Below are 18,973 nucleotides of genomic sequence, written 5' to 3'. Positions count from 1 at the left end.
AAAGACGCTTGCTAGCCGCCATAATAGAAAAGAAGAAGAAGAAGAAGAATAGCAAAGAATTAGTTTTTTTTTTTTTTTTTTTTTTAAGTTGCGTCCTGATCCACACTCCATACCAGTAGGTGGCGGTAATGCACACCATTAAGTTGCTTGCCAACCGCCATTAAAACCAAAAAGAAGAAGAGGAAGAATAGCAAAGAAGAAGAAGAAGAATAGCAAAGAAGAAGAAGAAGAAGAAGAATAGGGCCCTGAACCTTTTCATGCCTCGTTTCTCTATCCTCCGTGTTTTTAGCTCCAGTGTATCGGAGGTATCGGTGTTGAGTTGAACTCTCCGTGGTTCTTCAGCGCCTCCGCCATGAAGAAAAGCAGCTCGGGGAAGAGGCGCCATGTGGTGGCCTGGGTCAACAAGGCAGAGTGGGACCAGGTCCTGGACCACCTCTACTCCAAGGATCCCGCCCTGCAGAGGTTCGCTCTGCAGAGGGTCTCAGCGTGGAGGGGCCGGTATGCCCACAACACGCCCGTGGCTGTGGACTGCACGGCCGACCTGGTGCGGGGCCAGGTCCTGGACCGGTCCGGACAGCTGAGCGGAGACGACCTGGTCCTGCTGTACGGGGCGGCCCTGGTCCGGTTTGTGAATCTGATCACCGAGAGGCAGCAGGGGAGGAAAGCCCGGCCACTGAGGCGGCTGGCCGGGAAGCTCAACATCCCGGAGTGGGTGGTGGACCTGCGGCACGACTTCACCCATAAGAAGCTGCCCACGCTGAAGTGGTGCCGGAAGGGATGCAAGGTGGTGCTGGAGTGGCTCCAGCAGGAGTACTGGTCCAGGCAGCTGGGAGGGGGCGCAGGCGAGGACTGGGAGTCAGACTCTGATGGAGAGGAGGAGGATGGTGAGCTGAAGCGGCAGGAGGGCAATCTGCTGAGCAGGCAGGAGATGGAGGCCTACAAGGCCGCCCGGGACCTCCTGATCTCCTATGAGAGGGAGCGGTACCGGAGTCTGGACGGGCCTCAGGAGGACCGGGGCCTGGCTCCCCTTGCAGACATGAGCTGGCTGCTGGGGGAGATCAAGCAGTTGTCTTTGGACTCCAGCGATCTGCTGGTCGATGTGTTGTTGGAGGACGGGTTTCTGGTACCGACAGCCGAGCAGCTGGAAACGTTGGGCTGTGACCCGTTTGAGACCGCCGGCTCCTCTGAACCGAGAGTCCCTCAGCCCTTCCTGCAGTTCTGGCTGCCCCTGCTGAAGATGCTCAACTCACCCTCGTTCATCCACCTGCTCCTGGAGAAGCTGTTCGTGGAGCTGAAGGTGGCGGCCACCGAGCAGACGGACCTCAGGGTGTTCTACCTCTCCGCCTGGGCCTCGGAGGTCCTCCTGTGCAACAGCAACAAGTTCGAGTTCCGCTTCGAACGGAAGACGCAGAAGAAGGCCCGGATGAAGGACAGGATCTTCATGAACCGCCTCCAGCTGCGGTGGCAGCAGCTGCTGTCGGCCTGCCTGGACGCTCCCTGCGGCTCCACGCCTCACCTGCTGCAGCTCATCCTGGACGACATGGAGCACCCGCTGCCTCAGGACACCCAGCAGAAGCTGCTCCAGCTCTGCTCCATCTACACCCAGACCCCCGCCGTGGAGTTCAGCCTCCCCCGGGAGCAGAAGCATCAGCCTATCTACACCCTGGAGAGCCTGCACGAGAAGCGGCGGCAGCAGCTGAGGCGCAGCGGGGAGAGGAGCGAGTCGTCCGGCGACCTCCAGCGGATGGATGTCCTGGCCGAGAAAGCCAAGGTGCTCAGAGGTTCTCCGTGGCAGGTGTGCTTCGATAAGGTCTTATGGAAGGACTTTCCTCTCGGGAAGGTTCCTGGACAGTCGGAGGACCCGTCGTCCCTCATGGTGGAGACCTACTCAGCGATGACGGTCTGTGAGCAGCCGGTGGAGATGGAGAGCAGCCGGGGACAGAACGCCCCGGGGGTCCATGGACCCGCTAGGGCCGCAGAAGGTCTCATCTGGAACCAAAGTGATGTCAACAGACTGAAATGTGGACTCAAGCTGTTCTGAGTTGTGATAAATTGGCTGGGGACTCCACAAATACCAACTTGGTACACAGAATGAAAGTATGTTGTCAGTTATGAGTTCAGTTCTTGAATAATCAACTGGATCTGAGTATAGAAAGCTGTTAAAGTGCCACCTTCTGTTTATGATTCACATCATAAACATCATAAATATTCACCTTTTAATACGGTGGCATAGTTTTATTCACCACGAAAAGCCGCTGACTCTGTTCCACAATTATAAAATAACAATCTCTTGGTGTAAATGCTGCAACTGCGCAGTCAAAAATGATTCATCAGTTAGGAAAAGACAATGTTGCCAAATACACCGTATTAAACACAACACCGCTGCAACCCTGATGGGAAAACTCCTGATGCTTTTAATGATGCCAACAAACATTGAACATGTCCTTTAGTCTCTGGTTTGGATTATTGTAGATCTTGGAACTGTTGGGTCACTGTGATGATGATGTGGAAGCGACTTTGGTGGGGAACACAAGGTTTTATTTGTATTTTTTTCGTATTAACTTCTTTCACATGACGACTTAGGTAGAAACAAGTAGTGTCGTATAGTTCACTTTCTTTTGTACACTGTGGAATAAATGTTGTTTTTCTACAGAAAAAAATAATAATTTTGTGTCGCCAATAAAATAAGAATCTGCTTCCTGGACAAACTTCTCAATATGGCGGTGGGACAAGACAAGAACAGAAAGGAGTTAAATGAATATGTTACGAAAGAGAGGGATGGGATTAAAATTAAAACTGAACAGGTGGGTAAAAAAAAAAAAAAATTGTAACCCAAAGAAGTATTAGTTTTAAAATAGGAACATTTTTTTTCACATGGAAAATGGAACTCCTCATAGCTGCATTTTTAGTCTGTTATTTACAGTCATATTTTAGTCATATGAACAACTCCATCACTTTCTTGATTATTCAGAGGTGATTGTTATTTGGATGGGGGAAGAATTGTAAAAGACATTACAGAATGTAGGATTCCTTATAAATATTCATCATCCAAAACAAAAGCTGTTGTACAAAAGCTGTTAAGTCTCCAGATTAATAAAAAACACATATGGGAATGTAATGAACTAGAAAGAATGGATTGTTTTAGATATTTGGGGCTCTCATTTGATAAAAGACACACATGCACCCTTACTGTCCTGTTTTGTCACAATGTGAAAATTCAGGTGTAACAGTAAATGTGGGCATGCAACAAAAACCCCACTAAAGTAAGGATAACACTGCAGAGGGGAACTTTACAAGATTAGCTGTGCAGCTCTTGAAAACAGGATTAAATATAGATGAAATAGCAGAATGTAATATTTTTATATATAAAGATTCTAGAGGGTTAATGCAGTACAGATAATTGCAAAAACAATGCATGGATTAAAAAAGGACTTTCAGAGAACTGCAATCCTGCAGCTCTTATGATACAAGTGGCTCTTTTGGTTCACTTGACATATTAAATGATGAAATATTGTCCTGTTGTTCGTTTGTTTTGTTTCATTAGTTTTTTTTCTCTGTGCCCTGATAAAAAATTTAAAAAAACACTGGCTCTCCAGGTAAATTTGGTCTAGAACTACTACAGTGAAGATGAAGGGGACACAGTTTTTGTAAAAATGAAGAATGGAATGGGGATAAAAATAATTTTGAGTGCATGTAAGTGACACCATGACAAGAAATTAATAAATGACAAGAGCTATGTCCAACAGTGTTTTGACCTTTAAGATCAATATGGACTTTTGTATCCATAAATTTAAATGTGATTTTATTAGATTTTAAAAGAAAAGAGGCAAACCACTGATATTTGCCAAGAGATTCAGAATCATATCAAGAATAAAAAAAGTAATCATTTGCAATTTTTTAAAATTTACACATATTTTATTTTTTAAAAAAAGATCAAAGTACAGACTAGTGCGCAGCAGTTGTGATTCCAGGATTTATTAGAACAACGAAAAGAATCTCAGCAACATCATCAGCCTTAGAATGGTGAAAAGTAAGTTAAAAAAACATACTTTTCTGCAGTGAATAATTATCAGTACATATTTAAAATATTACCAGACAATAACTACATTATTTAACTCATTTAAGATTATGTGTGCAAAATTAAATCATAGCAATTAAATGGATTCCTGCACAGGAATAGTGAGAAAAGAAAGGGCAAAGGAAGCAACTGAGAAAAGATTTTTTTTTTAAAAGAATAATTTAGCAATAAATTCAAGTCAGAAGAAATGCTTCTTGCAATTCAGTTTCGATTGAGTTTATTTATACAACGCCAATTCACAACAAATATAATATCAATGCACTTTACAAAAAAAGGAATTTAAGTAAGAATAAGAATTATGCAACTTGATTGGAAGCCTATAGGGGAGAATACTGTTAATTTTTTGTAATCATAATGTTGAGGAAACTGTACAACGTGTTCATATGTAGGAACATTTAAAAATAAAAGGACAATATTATTCAAGGACGTATTTGGGAACCGATTTTCAAAGATATGTTATTTCAATAAAATAACACTGAATTATTGAAAGAAAAGTTTTTCGAACGATATTTACCTTGTAGAAATGTGTAGTAGAAGTGTAATGAACGTTTGACCCAGGAGATGGCGATAATGCAACAAACTGAATGCAAACTTCCGCAAAGAAAAAGAAGAAGAAGCAGAAGAAGAAGAACAAGTCGCTTTGGGTACCTTGCTCTTCACAAGTTTTAGCTGTGTTCAATTTGAAGAAATAATATATATTTATAACGCTTTTGGCCGCCGACACAGTTTTACTACTTGCCTTTTGCACAGTTTTTGTGTTTTTGACTCGGGCTGGTAAGTATTTGTGCGAAGAAAATGCTGCGTCACATTAGCTCAGTTGGTTGTCCTGTGGCTAACCACAAAGGCTAACTCAGGCACAGTCAGGGAATTTGTCGTTCATAATAGGCTTTCATTACACAAAGTTACCACACTTTTTGGTACTCTTAACTCGTCGTATACTAACTTTAGTATACCCAAACTAATGCTATAACACCGGTTTTTATCATTAGCTGTATGCTAAACAAAAGCGCGGGGAAGCTAGCGCGGCCTATATTAAGCTATAGAGGCTCTATAGCTTATCTTAACGACAATACGGTTAATACTAAGCACATAATGTGTTCATTATTTGTTTCTGCTTTAAAATAACCTACTTTAGAAGACAGTTCACGATTAAAATGTGACTTTGTGGCATGTTGGGGAAAGCTAACAGAATTCCCAACGTTGGTACGACGTCGAGGACTTGCGTCACGTGTATCACGTGACAACGTGTTCGCGCTAACTGAGAGGATTAGGTTTCATTTCTTATATAAACCTGTCTAGAGCCCTTCATGCAGTTTACTGTCAACGTGTTTATCAAAAGCAATATTTGGGGCCTGCCATGCAAAGCAATGGCAGGAACCTATTACTATTGTCGGAGAGAAGCGTCTCTTTAATCTTTATTTTTCTTCCGTAACCGTTAATGCGGCTCGTACCGCTGGGTGCACACCTACAAATGAGGTATCAAAACGTGCAGAAAATTCACGCCATTGGAGCTATTACTTCTGGTGGGATTTGGGCTTAACGTGGCGACATAATTCGCAAAAAACTACGAAAAAAACCCCATTATAACTCAATGGGAAAAATCCTAGAAATACCCTATTTTTGAGGATTTGCTGTGTCGTCACAAATTCACCTAGAAATGCCATTCAAATTTCATTTTGTAGATACGTCTGTGATCTCTTCGAAAGTGAAGACGGCTCGTCGATACCAGTTACGGTTTGTCCACAATTTGCCTCTAAGCGACCCAAAGTTTCTCATATTTCCTAAAGTTAGAGTGCTTCTCTCGCTGATTAGAGTGAGAGATCAAGACAACTTTTTCAGCCCAAATCATTTTTGAAATCGCCATCACGCCCACAAATATCGCACGATTAGTATCAAAATCGGTCCTGACATTGATACGCCTGTCTGCTCCGGTAAAATGTTTTCGAAATTTATCTAGACCGTACGGTTTTCTGTCACGGTGCTTCAGAGCAAAGTCATGCGACAGGATTTTCTGAGGCTGTCTGAGGCTCTCTCCCATGTATTTGAATAGAATTTCAGATCTGGGCACAACATTTCTTTCTCTCATCGCTGTAAATGCTCTGAGTGAGGTACAGATATGAATCTCGGGACTATCGCAGAAGACACATTGAACTGTCATACGCTCGAAACGCTTTTCGAATATGTATTACGGTTCCCGAACAAGAAGGATTTGTTTCCAATGCTTTTTTTCAGTAAAGTGTGTTTGCTCAAACACACTTGTGTGTTTGAGAGCTCACAGCTCAGAGCTCACACCTGCTGAGACCATTATTTGCCATAGCAACGGAACTCAAGAGGCTATTGGCTGCTGGTTAGGACTACGAATACGCATCACTGTAGTTCTATCTATCCTCAGTTGAAACAGATCAGGACTGAGAACTGGCCTTTAGAACTACTGCTGCTATGGGCTGTATATAACTGATTTAACTCAGTAACTGTTACACATGGGATTAGTTTGGAACTTTAAAATGGAGCATAATAATAATTTCAAAATAAAAGCCTTGAATATTTTTACATCAGGTAATTGCTGTTTTTGGCTTTATTTGACGTTTTCATCCAAAGCACTGTTACACATGGGATTACTTTGGAACTTTAAAATGGAGAATAATAATTTCAAAATAAAAGCCTTGAATATTTTCACATCAGGTAATTGCTTTTTTTGGCCGTAAATGACTTTTTCATCCAAAGCAATGTTACACATGGGATTAGTTTGGAACTTTAAAATGGAGAATAATAATTTCAAAATAAAAGCCTTCAATATTTTTACATCAGGTAATTGCTGTTTTTGGCTTTATTTGACGTTTTCATCCAAATCACTGTTACACATGGGATTACTTTGGAACTTTAAAATGGAGAATAATAATAATTTCAAAATAAAAGCCTTGAATATTTTTACATCAGGTAATTGCTGTTTTTGGCTTTATATGACTTTTTCATCCAAAGCACTGTTACACATGGGATTAGTTTGGAACTTTAAAATGGAGCATAATAATAATTTCAAAATAAAAGCCTTGAATATTTTTACATCAGGTAATTGCTCTTTTTGACTTTATTTGACTTTTTCATCCAAAGCACTGTTACACGTGGTATTAGTTTGGCCCTTTGAAATGAAGCATTCTGAAAATTTCAAAATAAAAGCCTTGAATAATTTTACATGACGTAATTGCTCTTTTTGGCCGTATATGACTTTTTCATCCAAAGCACTGTTACACGTGGTATTAGTTTGGCCCTTTGAAATGAAGCATACTGAAAATTTCAAAATAAAAGCCTTGAATATTTTTACATCAGCTACTTGTGTTTTGAGCATTATATAACTATTTTAACCCAAGGACTATTACGCATGGGATTAGTTTGGCCCTTTGAAATGAAGTTTAACAAAACTTCCAAAATAAAAGCCTTGACAACATTTTAAATCGTACCGAACGGTGCACGTCCGCCTCGCTTAACGTTCTTGCGGTTCTCCGCGTGCCACTGCTTACGTCGCGGCGTTCTTTGGCGTCGACGCCGATTTGTGGCGCGACGACGCCGGGCCCGAACCCCACGGCCGCGCCTTGGCAGGCCCCGGCTAAATTTCTTCCGAAATTTTCTAGTTTATTAAGGTGATTTTAAAGGCCTTACTTTAGATTATATGTACAAGAATTACTAACGTTTTAGTAGCAGTATGTAACTGAAAGGCAAACAGTATGTAACTGTTTTTTTTTATCTAGTTAAACATTTATCTTGTTTTATTGAAAGACTTGGAGATGAAATAATTGACTGGCTGAAAATTGTTTGTAATTCATATCTACTTTATCTGAGTTTATTTGCAAGATTTAATAATGCAGCTTTTTGTTTCCACAGAGCCTCTTTATTCAACGTCTTTGCGATCTCGTCTGGCACAACACGATGATCACAAGGAGGAGAAGCCGTGCCATGGAGGTGCCGTCGGTAGACGTTGAGGAGGTGGACGTAATGGAAAATGTTCACGATCTCCCCAGCCCTTCTGATCCGCTTGCTGCTGATGACACCGATCCTTCAGGAATCGAGCTAGACGACCTGTTCGAAGATTTGAAATGGACTCTAGAAAAAGATTCTCCCTCTCTACTCTTTGGCGTCGATCTTGCCGATCTAGAAGCACACAGCGACATAAACCAAAACTCGGGGTTTGACGCTTCGTCCCGCTCGTCTCCAGACATAACGTCTTCTGGCTCCAGGATGAAAAACCGACAAAACCAGTCGAACCACGTCATCAACAAAAACGCCATCGCTGCCAGATTGAACCGTCTCAAGAAGAAGGAGCACGTCAACACCCTGGAGAAGCAGGTTGGCGTTCTGTCAACGGAGAACGCCGTGCTCAAACAAGAGAACTGTCAGTTGACTAAACGGGTGGAAGAATTGGAGGATGAAACCAGGTATCTGAGAGCTGTGCTGGCCAATGAGAGCATGTTAGCCCAGCTCTTGTCCAGACTGAGCGGTGTGAATGGGATGAAATTATCTTCCTCGCTTTTCCAGGGGCCTCGCTCCAACGAGCACGATTATGCGTTGCCCAGGAAGCGGGTGAAGGTGGAGGAGAAGGAGACGTCTGGCGGCGTGTGCCTGCATGTAGACAAGAACCACGTCTCAGTGGAATTCTGCCCAAAGTGTGCAGAGAGCGCGAGCACGTCGCTCAAAATGTAGGGTCAAGTACTTCTGTTTTCTCATATTGAGACTAAACCGTATGTGACTCTGTACTGAACCTTATCAGGATGGATGAACACCGAGTTAATTAGAGCTGCCTAAGAACCGCAGAATGTGCATGTGATTTATGGTTTTGGTGGGATAAGTAAACGTTACTGCTAAACCTTGTTGACAGTTTCTTCTAGGTAATGGTTGCTCCGCCATGGGGGATGAGTGGCTTTCTGAACTCCTTTTCCTGCTTGACGCCCTGGTAAGGAATAGACAGAAACTTCTCACTGGCTTCAGCATTCAGCAGCAACATCAGTACTTTTTTCTTTTTATTTTAATATACCAAATGTTTGCAATTAATGGATGTTGAGCACTTTGCTCAGTTTTGTTTTTGTTTTGTCATAAGAAATAATTTGATAACTAATTAGTGCTTGTTTGATAAGATGATGGTAAGGGTCCACAAAGAGTGATCTAAAATCTGCCAAACTGTAAAGTAATTGATCTTAAAAGGAAAAGAGAAAACAGAAAACACATCCTATCTATCGGATGAAAAAAAAAAAATCTCTTTGTGAACCGTTACCTGTTTACCGAAGAATACATGTATTTAGCGCCACCTTTTTTCTTTATGCTGAAGTTCTGCTGATGGGAGGTGACGAAGCTGGACACGCAGCTGCAACGTGGCCTGGTATTTTTTTAAAGGTAGTATCGGTAACAAATGGTACATGTAATCTAATTTTTACCCACATTCTGCATCACCTGTAGCTGTTGGTCGTATCAGCAAAGCTCCTTCAGCAGCCGGAGCAATTTGTATATTGTTTGTATATTGAAATGTACATTTAAAAAAAAAAACTGATCACAGTTAATTTTTTAAATCACATCTAATAAACTGTAAATGTTTAATTTTGAATATATTTTCTTTTGAAGTAAATGCTCTGAGAAATGTTGGACAAATAAATCCCATTCTCTGTGTGTGAAATACTAAATATCTGCTGAGTCTTGTTGTGTACTGTTGATATTAATGCATCTCTTTTTTCTTTCTAAACAGCAAGCTCTGCCGATAAAGGTCTTAACTTTTCCTGAACATTGGGTCAAGTCTGGTAATGGTTGTCAGAACAGATGACAGTCCCCATTGGATGGAATTATAAAGCATAGAAAGATTCATGTCATTTATCTGCCCAACTACAGTGCATCCAGAAGGTTTTCCCAGCACTTCACTTTTTCCACATTTTATGTTCCAGCCTTATTAAAACAACCTTCCCTCAAAATTTGACACACAAACACCCCATGAGGGCAGCAATGTGAGAAAAAGTTTGAGATTTTTGCTAAATTCTTAAAACTTGAAAACCAAGAAATCACATTTACATAAGTATTTTACAGTCTTCTTCCATTGGCTGACGATGGAGGCGGAGTTCATCGGTCCTTCAGAGCACCAGGAGTGTTTCTGGATCCTTCTTCAGATTTCTGCCTCAAGACCATCCTGTCTCTGAGGTCTACAGACGATTCCTTTGATTTCATGTTTGGTGTTTGCACTGTTCACCGTAGGACCATATGTAGACAGGTGTGTGCCTTTCCACATCAGGTCCAATCATCTGAATTTACCACAGGTGGACTCCTTTTAAGTTGTAGAAACATTTCATAAATGATCAGTAAAATCCCAAAACGTTTTTCCATGTTGTCATAATTTGGTTTCTGTTTTTAGAATTTTGAGGGAAGACTAATTTAAAGGTAGCGTATAATGTAAAATACCTTCTTTTTTTTTAGCTTTACATGTTATTCCCTCATCAAAGACACTCCTTGGAGTGTTGCTTTGAATTTGTCACACATGTTTGAGAAATTGTGAAATCTCCCCCAACGTTTGGGTGTCCAGATTACGAGTTTTTGTAATCATCTTACATTCTCACTAATGAAGTCCAACCATTTCAGCTTGCTGAGAAAAAAAGGCATGATTTTGCTTCACCTGGTTCAATCAGTTAACTTGTTGTGGACATAATGAAATAAGTAAAAAAGGTGCTACATATTTCCATAAAGCTTCCACCTGACGGAGCACCCCTCACCTGCAGTTCCCCCACCTGGCTCCTTCACCTGCTGAGCTCACAAGAACTACTTAGTCCAACACTTTTAGGAGCGGTTGTACATGGCAGCATGGAGGAACAGTTTTGTGATGATGTGCTGGAAAGAAGAGGAGCTTCTTAAAGAAACGGGCCAATTTTAAAGTGTCAAATTTATTTAATGTTTCACATGTACAGCAGTTTTATAACTGAAGTTATAGTTATCAGTGCTGTTTTATAGCACGATGTGCTTGGAAACGACATAATAGCACCCTGGCAATGTGGAAAAAGTGAAGAACTGTAAATATTTCTGAATGTACTGTATTTTAGCTCATTCAGCTGTAAGTGCTTTAGTATTCATATTGTTTCCGGGGAGAGTGGAGCAGAAAAGTAATCAGTTACTGCCACCTATTGGTATATTGGTTACACTTCAGATGTTCCCTGTTGTGTTTAAAGCATTCAGTGGTTTGATAAATCCCCTGGTCTATGCTCCCACCTCAGTGACTGTTAATGCAAGGCAAGTACATGAGTTTTTGACATTCAGCAACATTGTACTTTACATTATGGAGGCATAAAACCTTATATTGTAGGAGTAAATAAAAGAAAGTAATAAAAAGTTGTAATACAGACTAAAATTACAGATGATCCACTTTTTATTAAACAAAACAGGTGGGATTTTAGCCTTCATTTAGGGAACTCAGTGTTTCAGCATCTTTGCAGTTTTCTGGGACATTTCTAGATTAGAGCATAAAAACTGAATGCTGCTTCTCAGTGTTTTGTTCCCATTCTGGGAGGTAAAGACTGATTAGTTCACTTCCATTATGGGTGAGGATATTTTTATGAGGGTTTGGTGGAATTTAGCATATATTAAACTTAAGATGCTTTCATTTAGTCAGGCCAATATTTGGCACAGATGAATACATTTAGTCAGTTTAGTTGACGTCATTGTTCCAGACACACTGGAGCAAGACTCAATCATTTTACAATCTCACTAATGAAGGCAAACCATTTCAGTTTACTGAGAAGAAAAATATGATTTTTGCTTCACTTGGCTCTGTCAGTTAACCTATTGAGTAGAAAAATGGGCTTTTGTTTTGTACTGAGTAATGTACTGCCCTTGATTGGTGTTGCTTGTTCAATGCTTCAGACACGTGAAGTATTGACAATTTGTATGGTATGTCTGTATTGTGAAACTGATTGAAGTCTTGTTTTTACACAGTGTAGGTACTGAATCTTAGCTCAGCATAATAAAGGTTGTCAGATGCGACTACATCTGCCAGACGTGTAGATGTAGTCGCAGGCGGACCTGGTCTGACCAGGAGGCGGACCTGGTCAGAATGGACAAGACCAGCATATGGCGCCTCTGGATGTGAGGTTTAAATAAGGCTTCTTTTCCATAGTGGTTAGAACTTTGTCAAATTTGACAGAGTTTCTCAATGAGGAATGACAACACATAAATAATTTTTTATTAACTCCTTCCAATGAAATAAAATCATTCTATGAATCACATTGAAGATTTACATATTCCTGTGGTTTTAACGTTATCAGATCCTATCACACTTATGTTTTAAATAATCAAACCTATTTTAATGTGTTTGATAACTTGAGTAAACACAAAATGTAGTGATCAAATTTGATTTATTATAAAATGTTTTCCAAATTAACTTGGTTCTGTTTAAATTTATGACAGCAATTAGCCACATTTTTGATTCGACTTTAGTGCTTGACCGCTTGAATCACAAAGATAACTCATCTGACAACATGAAGGTGGTTAAAAATTTCCAAAAGCAACACATGAGCTAAAGAAATTATGCTCTGCATAAAGTTATAAACACATTTCTAAAGCTATCCACAAATGAAGAAAACATGGAACAGTGGTAAACCTTTCCAGGAGCGGCCGGCCTACCAGAGCGCACAAACGACTAACAACTAAACCAATCGCTGCAGGTCTCTGTTAAAGTCAGTGTTCATGACTCAGCAATAAGAAAGCGACTGAGCAAATATCTATGGAGACATTCAAAGCCAAGGCCACTGCTGACCAAACAGAATGACAAGGAACATCTCACCTCCAAAAAACATCCCAACACTTTGGCTAAGTCTTCCATAGATTCATGAAGATTGTTACATCTAGAGTAAAACTTTTTAAGACATTCAGAAAGAAACGCCATAACAGTCAAACACGAGATCTTCAGGAACTTGTTTCCATTGCTTTTTGTCTGACCTCTCTTCCTGAAGTTGAATATCTGGCCATCAGTCTATGACCTTAAACTTAGCAGCCTGATGATCTAAAGCAAACCAGCGAGTTCACCTCGAAAAGGCTCAGAAAAAAGCTAATTGAAGATTTTGCAGATGTCTAGTTAAAGTTGGGACTCAAATCTTGCAAAATCCTATAAATTAGACGAACTGAAACAAGAACGCAGAGGAAAGACCCAAACTTTCTCCACAAAGACGTAAAAGATTCCCTGCCGCTCACCGCAAACACTTGATGGGAGTTTTTGCTGCAAAGTGGCAAAAGCTGTAATTCGGTTCGGGAGCAATACGTTTTCCACAATGAGTCACATCATTTTGAATATACTCAAAAAATCATTTGACGGTGCTTTTTGTATTTACTCAGATTATCTTTGCCGGGTATTAACATTTGTTTGAATTTAAGAAACATTTGCGTGAGACTTGGAAGCAAAATCAGGAGAAATCACTAAGGAAGCAATTCGTTTTTCACAGTGCTGCATCTTCCCAGGCTAAAGAAAAAAAACTGAATCTTTACAGCAGGCGACCAAAAGCAAAAATATTATCTAAAAAATATATTATTCAGGTGTTTTTGGTTCTGGGGAAGGAGTCACTGTGTTACCTGAACAAACAACACAAGACCAAACAGAGTTTGTCAAAGTTATTATTGTAGAATACTTTGATGGATTTTTTTTTCTTTCATACAGACAAAAGGTGTTGGATTTATTTCCCAGTAAATTCTCTTAGATTTCAATACAGATTTAGTCTACAGTATACAGGTGTGTTCTTTCTCATATATAGATATTTATTCGCTTAAATAACAGGCAGGTAACTCTTTAATATATTCAATAGTCTTTAGATTTTTTTTGTTTTGCTTTTGCTCTTGTTTTTTTTTTTTTTTTTGGTATATTTTTTTGCAACTTTTTTTTTGCTCTTTAAATGTCATTTCAGCACAGTTAAGGCTGTGTTTTCTGTCTGCCGAACGGCACTGCCGTTGTGCAAGAAGTGTGTGTGTGTGTGTGAGGGGTGTGTGTGTGGGGGGGAACCGTTCTACACAGAATATTTACAGCAATATGTATAATGAATAATGTAAAACCTGAACTCTGACCCCCGCGTACCATGGCAGTAAGCACTGGTGGCAGATCTAAGAGAGCAGCCTAAACAATGCGAGGACGCAGTGCACTTCTGCAGACTCTAGCTCTGCATGGCGCCTCCTGTTCCTCTGCACGGACCCCCACCCCCCTCTATAACCCGCCCCCCCCCCCCCCCCCCCCCCCCGCCAAGTTTTTGTCAGATCCCTCAGGTCGTAATGAGGTGCATTTCTGTCTCCAGTTCTCTTATTTACAGAGTCGGTGTCTTAAAAGACCTGAAGTTCCTCTGCGCACCTCAGGGAGCTGTTCAGTGGACAGAAAACACAGCCCTCAGAATCTGCTCAGGAGAATGTGCAACTGTCTTTGTCCATCAGTGGGAGCACCGGTGGAGAAAAATGAATAATAATAATAATAATAATATAATACAAGCGCTTCCTTGTTGTTGTTCCTCTCTTTACGAAAAAGCAATAGGATTTTGAGAAGAAAGAAACTTAACTTTAAAAAAAAAAAAGTGCAACAGGAACATGGTACCTGTAAAACCAAAGATGTACATGTGCACATTTGGGCGATCTGTACAGTTGTGGTGCCGTCGTACACTTCACAATTTCAATAAATATACTCTTTTTCTTCTTCTTCTTCACATTGTGGTTTTCACCTTCTGTGAAACTGTCTCACAACATCGTGTAACGTGGCTGGATGGACGCGTGGATCCGACGGCCGAACGGAGAAGCCCGGAGCTGCACAGTCAAATTACACACACACACCCCCTCTGCACATTCTCCCCCCGTTCAATCGGCGCGCTGCACGTTTCCTACAACAAGCACTGATGTCGCTGTGCTCAGAGGTGCTGGAACAGATTAAACTCCAAATGGGATGTAAGGATGTGTGTGTGTGTGTTTGCGTGAGAGGTAAAGAGGAAGAAAGCAGATGTGGAGAGATAATAGCACACAGAAGTGACAAGTAGCCTAAATGATTTACCAACACATAGAGTGACATTAATGATACCAAATGCATGCTTCAAAACAGACTGACCAATACAGAGTCGCCCGCCCGCTGCTCCGGCGGGTCGGGCGATGATGATGAGGATGAGCATTCAAGAAGACAAAGAGTTCTTTACAGGTAAGGGTGTTTCATAGAGAGCTCTGCGAACATCCTGGAAACGCAACAGGCAGGACAGACGTGTGACTCGCTGTGTCTGAGTGTGCTGACATGGCAGTCTGTTGCATATTGTCTGCCTTGCTCTGGTGGAGGGATCAGTTCAGGAGGGGAGAGGGTTGGGGTGAGGAGGGGCGAGGGGGGGGGGGGGGGGGTCAACGGAAGCGGGAAGCAAAGGGAGGAACGTTAGGGAATGCTTGCATTGTTTAGCCAAGTCCCGCTCCGAGAGGCAACATGAACTAAGCTTTGTACTCATGGTGTGTGTGTGTGTGGGGTGGGGGGGTGGGTGGGGGGGGGTGGGGGGGGGGGGGGGGGAGCGGGGTGACCTCAACATCTGGCATGGAATGCTGTTTGGAATGTTTAATGGGAATGTTAATTGGCGACGGTGCCACAGGCTCTGCACCGGTACCTTGCGTAGGTCTCTGTCTGATGATTGGCTGTCCAGCACGTTGAGCCCTTTTACACTGGACAGCTTTGACAGAGACGTGTCACAAAGGGAATATTTGGGAAAATAGTTTTGCTTTTATGCAAGAAGTTGGATAAAAGCATAGAGTTGGAAGTCTTTTCATTCAAGAGAGACAAAGCTAACCCGGCCACACTTTTCAGATGTTGTCTGGACACCAGCATCAGCTTAGAGAGTAAAGTGTGTGAGGAGTGTGTTGGGCTTCTTGGAATCCTCCGTAATGTCTGTATTTATAGCAGAAGGACCCTGTACACACAGAGACGAGTGCTGCATATTTTTGTAAGATTTAAAAAAAAAAAAAGTGTGTGTCCACACCAATGGTGAAAAAAGTGGGTGTCCCAACATAAAGGCAGCAATGTTTTTCCTAGAGGAGAAAGCACTGGGGTGCAATTTACCCCCCATTTAAACTGCATTGTTGTCTGATGACAGGGAGCTAAAGATAGAGAGGCAGAAAAGAAAGGTCTGCAGCAAAAATAAAAATGAAAGAAAGGGATGACCCTTTCTTTCGTCATCCCTGCTGTCTGTCAACCGCTTTTCAAACTGGTTGACAGACAGCAGGTAAGTTACTTCAGTCTTTAAAGACAGGATGTACCTGTGCCCCTCGTCCACACAACGGGTTGCAGAGCCGCAGAAAATGATGGGAGATTCAACTAAAATCGTCTCTGTGTGGACAGCGCCTAAATATGACATTTCTTTTCAAGAGTTAACAATGTTGAACTTAACATTTTGACACACAAGCTCTCACTGGTTGGATCTGATTGGACCGAGCGAACTTTGAGCCTGCAGATAAAACCGGTAACTGACTTTGGATTTGGGCCCGATGTGCTCCGGGAGCCGAGGGAGAACTTGGACTTCCCTTCTGTGGAAAACAACTGGACCAAAGATCCGACAGATCAAATTAAACAGCGTGTCAGAGCGGGAGCGAAGTAGGTACAAGTGAGTCTTAAAGGGACGTCGCCTGTGCATCGTGCATGTTTAATGGCGTTTTAAAGGGTTAATGCTTCACTAGCGATCAGCTTCTTTCCTCAAAAAGGAAAAAAAGCCCTCTTACATATTTCCATCGCAAAAGTAGCGAGAGGGACGACACAAAATGAGCAAAGGAGGAACAGCAAGAGAGAAGATCATGGGACAAAACAGAAACATGTGGACATGGGAGGAGAGCCGTAGGATTTATGAGTCATGGAGGGATCCTGATCACAACGGAGAGCAGGTCATGTGACGAACATGAACAGTTCAGTGTTGGGGGTTTGTGGGGGTGGCCCTAACCTGCTTCCCAAACATTGAAATTACATGCTCACACCCTGTATGCGTATGTGATACCCCCACCTAGTTCTGCATTCAGTCAGTTTACTTATAGATTTAAGTAAATAGCTTTTTTTTCTTCGCAACTTTCTGTTCTTGTCAGGTTTTTTTCATAAGTAGAGAAAAGACGACACACGTACACAGACTGAAAAACAGAGGCGCGAACGAAATCTGTTAAGTAAGGAAACAAATGAACACCAGCATGGGGGAACTAAATGCAGGCGAGATGGAAGTGACTGAGGTCTAGGTAAAGCTTCAACAAAGCGCTTCACATATATCGCAAGCAGAGCAGTGACCTTAGAGTGGCTGTATCCAGAGAGGTGTGGGTGGGTGGGTGGTGGGTAAGTAGGTGGCAACGACACTAAGAATGAACACTGTTAGAATCAGAGTGAGTCAGCCCCCGAAGTCACATGACCGGTTGTGTAGAAGCTTTTATGGGTTTTTTTGTGGGTGTCCCACCTGCCCTCCCAACCCCGATGCCCCGGCAACACAACCACCTTCCCTCCCCATCCGAACCGTTGCTCAGGACGACACGGTGAGCGTGACAAGGCTGGGTGGGGCCCAGGGGTATCGAGGTGGAAAATCAAACTGAGAGCCGGAGAGAGGAAAGGGGAGGAAAAGTTGTTCTCAGAGAGCAGAAGTCTCCAGCCGTTCTCCACCCCCCGCCCCTCCGCCCCTCCTCTTTTCTGTGAGCTTGTTTTGAGGGCGACTGGATGAAAATGTCAGTGTGTTCTCAGCCCTCTCTCACGCTCAACCCTTTCGTCCCTCCCCTCATCTTAGTGGGGTTTGGGATTCCCTTTCTCCCAGTTATAAGGACGTCTCCACGCAGAAGAGATGTGCTGGGTGGGGGGCGGGGGCTTTCACGGGCCTGGGCCTGCCGTGGTGGCTGTGGTGATGTTTGTGGTGGTGACTCTGGCTGTCAGGGGAAACTTTGATGTTGTTCTTGTTGCTGACCGTGGAGCTGCTGCTGCTGCTGCTGTTGTTGTTGTTGTTGCGGTTACACGGGGTCACTGGAAGGCTGTACTGGCGATAGGGTCGGGTCGGCCTGGTGCGGGCCGGGGGCTGGGCCGGGGGGGGCGGCGGCTTGCGGAGGGCCGGGTGCAGGTGCTGGTATCTGCTGAGCTCTGATTCGTCGTCCACGTCAGTGTCGTCGATCAGCGGGATGTTGTGGATGAGGTCGTTGATGAGGAACTCTGGGTGGGCCATGAAGTTGTGGATGGAGTTGCGGGATTCTGGTCTCTCCCGGCCCTCGTACAGCGAGCTACGGAATGCTTTCACCACTCGCATCTGCCAAGGCGAAGGAAGACGAGGGAGAGACCACAAGAGAGGACAAAGAAGGACAAAGTCAGAGATAAGAACTGGAGGAAGGAGGCAGGGGAAGACCCAGAGACAGACTTGTACCCTCCAGAGGACAGAAAGTGACAGACTGACAGATGGAAACTCAGGACCAGGTGGATAAAGTTTAGCATTGCTCAGAATAGGTTTTATTATTTCTTCTGATTTTAAAATAGCCTCACAAGAGTTTCTGGAGCACATCAAATATCTTTTAGGAATTTGCCTTTTTTTAGTGAGTCCATGTCGTTGAAGTATGGTAGTCATATTTAGATATAGCATATGTAAATGAAAAGGTTCCTCTTTTCATCTGTAAACATCCACAAGTTACATTTTATTTATTGTTTTATAGCCATCAGATAAATGTCTACGAAGCTTTATCTGATAGCTATACATCAAAACCATCAATATGTTTCCATAGATTTTAATAACTTTGTGATTCCTTGATTATCTATTAGGTTTGATCAAATAAATTAATTGAAGTAGTACGCATAACATTTTTATTCAGCTTAATTCACAAATTATAGCAACATTTACCCACATGAGTGATAGTTGGAATTAGTTAACATGACAATCAAAAACTGGAAATAATGCTAGC

At 42.4% G+C, this 18,973-nt stretch overlaps 3 protein-coding genes across 5 annotated transcripts in view; 2 read left to right on the top strand and 1 right to left on the bottom strand.

The window, feature by feature from the left end:
• The first annotated feature begins 180 nt into the window (after window positions 1-180).
• Window positions 181-3,513, top strand: las1l (LAS1 like, ribosome biogenesis factor). Its single transcript, XM_005815799.2, has one exon. The coding sequence runs from the start codon at window positions 353-355 to the stop codon at window positions 2,039-2,041; it is 1,689 nt and encodes a 562-aa protein (XP_005815856.1). The 5' UTR covers window positions 181-352; the 3' UTR covers window positions 2,042-3,513.
• A 1,152-nt stretch (window positions 3,514-4,665) lies between these two features.
• On the top strand, window positions 4,666-11,444 carry crebzf (CREB/ATF bZIP transcription factor). Of its 2 annotated transcripts, XM_023335991.1 has the most exons (4): window positions 4,666-4,852; window positions 7,955-9,020; window positions 9,393-10,056; window positions 10,136-11,444. In XM_023335991.1, exon 2 carries the CDS (start codon window positions 8,000-8,002, stop codon window positions 8,768-8,770), a length of 771 nt encoding a protein of 256 aa, XP_023191759.1. In that variant the 5' UTR covers window positions 4,666-4,852; window positions 7,955-7,999; the 3' UTR covers window positions 8,771-9,020; window positions 9,393-10,056; window positions 10,136-11,444. The 2 variants fall into 2 exon arrangements, with proteins under 2 accessions (XP_023191759.1, XP_005815855.1); XM_005815798.3 differs by having other exon boundaries at window positions 9,393-11,444.
• Window positions 11,445-16,795: 5,351 nt separating this feature from the next.
• atp2b3 (ATPase plasma membrane Ca2+ transporting 3) overlaps window positions 16,796-18,973 on the bottom strand; it is a 62,182-nt gene continuing 60,004 nt past the window's right edge. Inside the window, exon 25 of one of the 2 annotated variants that reach the window (XM_023335970.1) lies at window positions 16,796-18,330. In XM_023335970.1, coding sequence (XP_023191738.1) covers window positions 17,851-18,330 — 480 coding nt within the window. In that variant the 3' untranslated portion in view covers window positions 16,796-17,850. The remainder of the gene's footprint in view (window positions 18,331-18,973) is intronic. The other variant, XM_023335977.1, reaches the window with a different exon arrangement.

Source organism: Xiphophorus maculatus, chromosome 1 (assembly GCF_002775205.1).
Source record: "Xiphophorus maculatus strain JP 163 A chromosome 1, X_maculatus-5.0-male, whole genome shotgun sequence".
Classification (NCBI taxonomy): Eukaryota; Metazoa; Chordata; class Actinopteri; order Cyprinodontiformes; family Poeciliidae; genus Xiphophorus; species Xiphophorus maculatus.
This window is presented reverse-complemented; position numbering and strand designations above follow the sequence as displayed.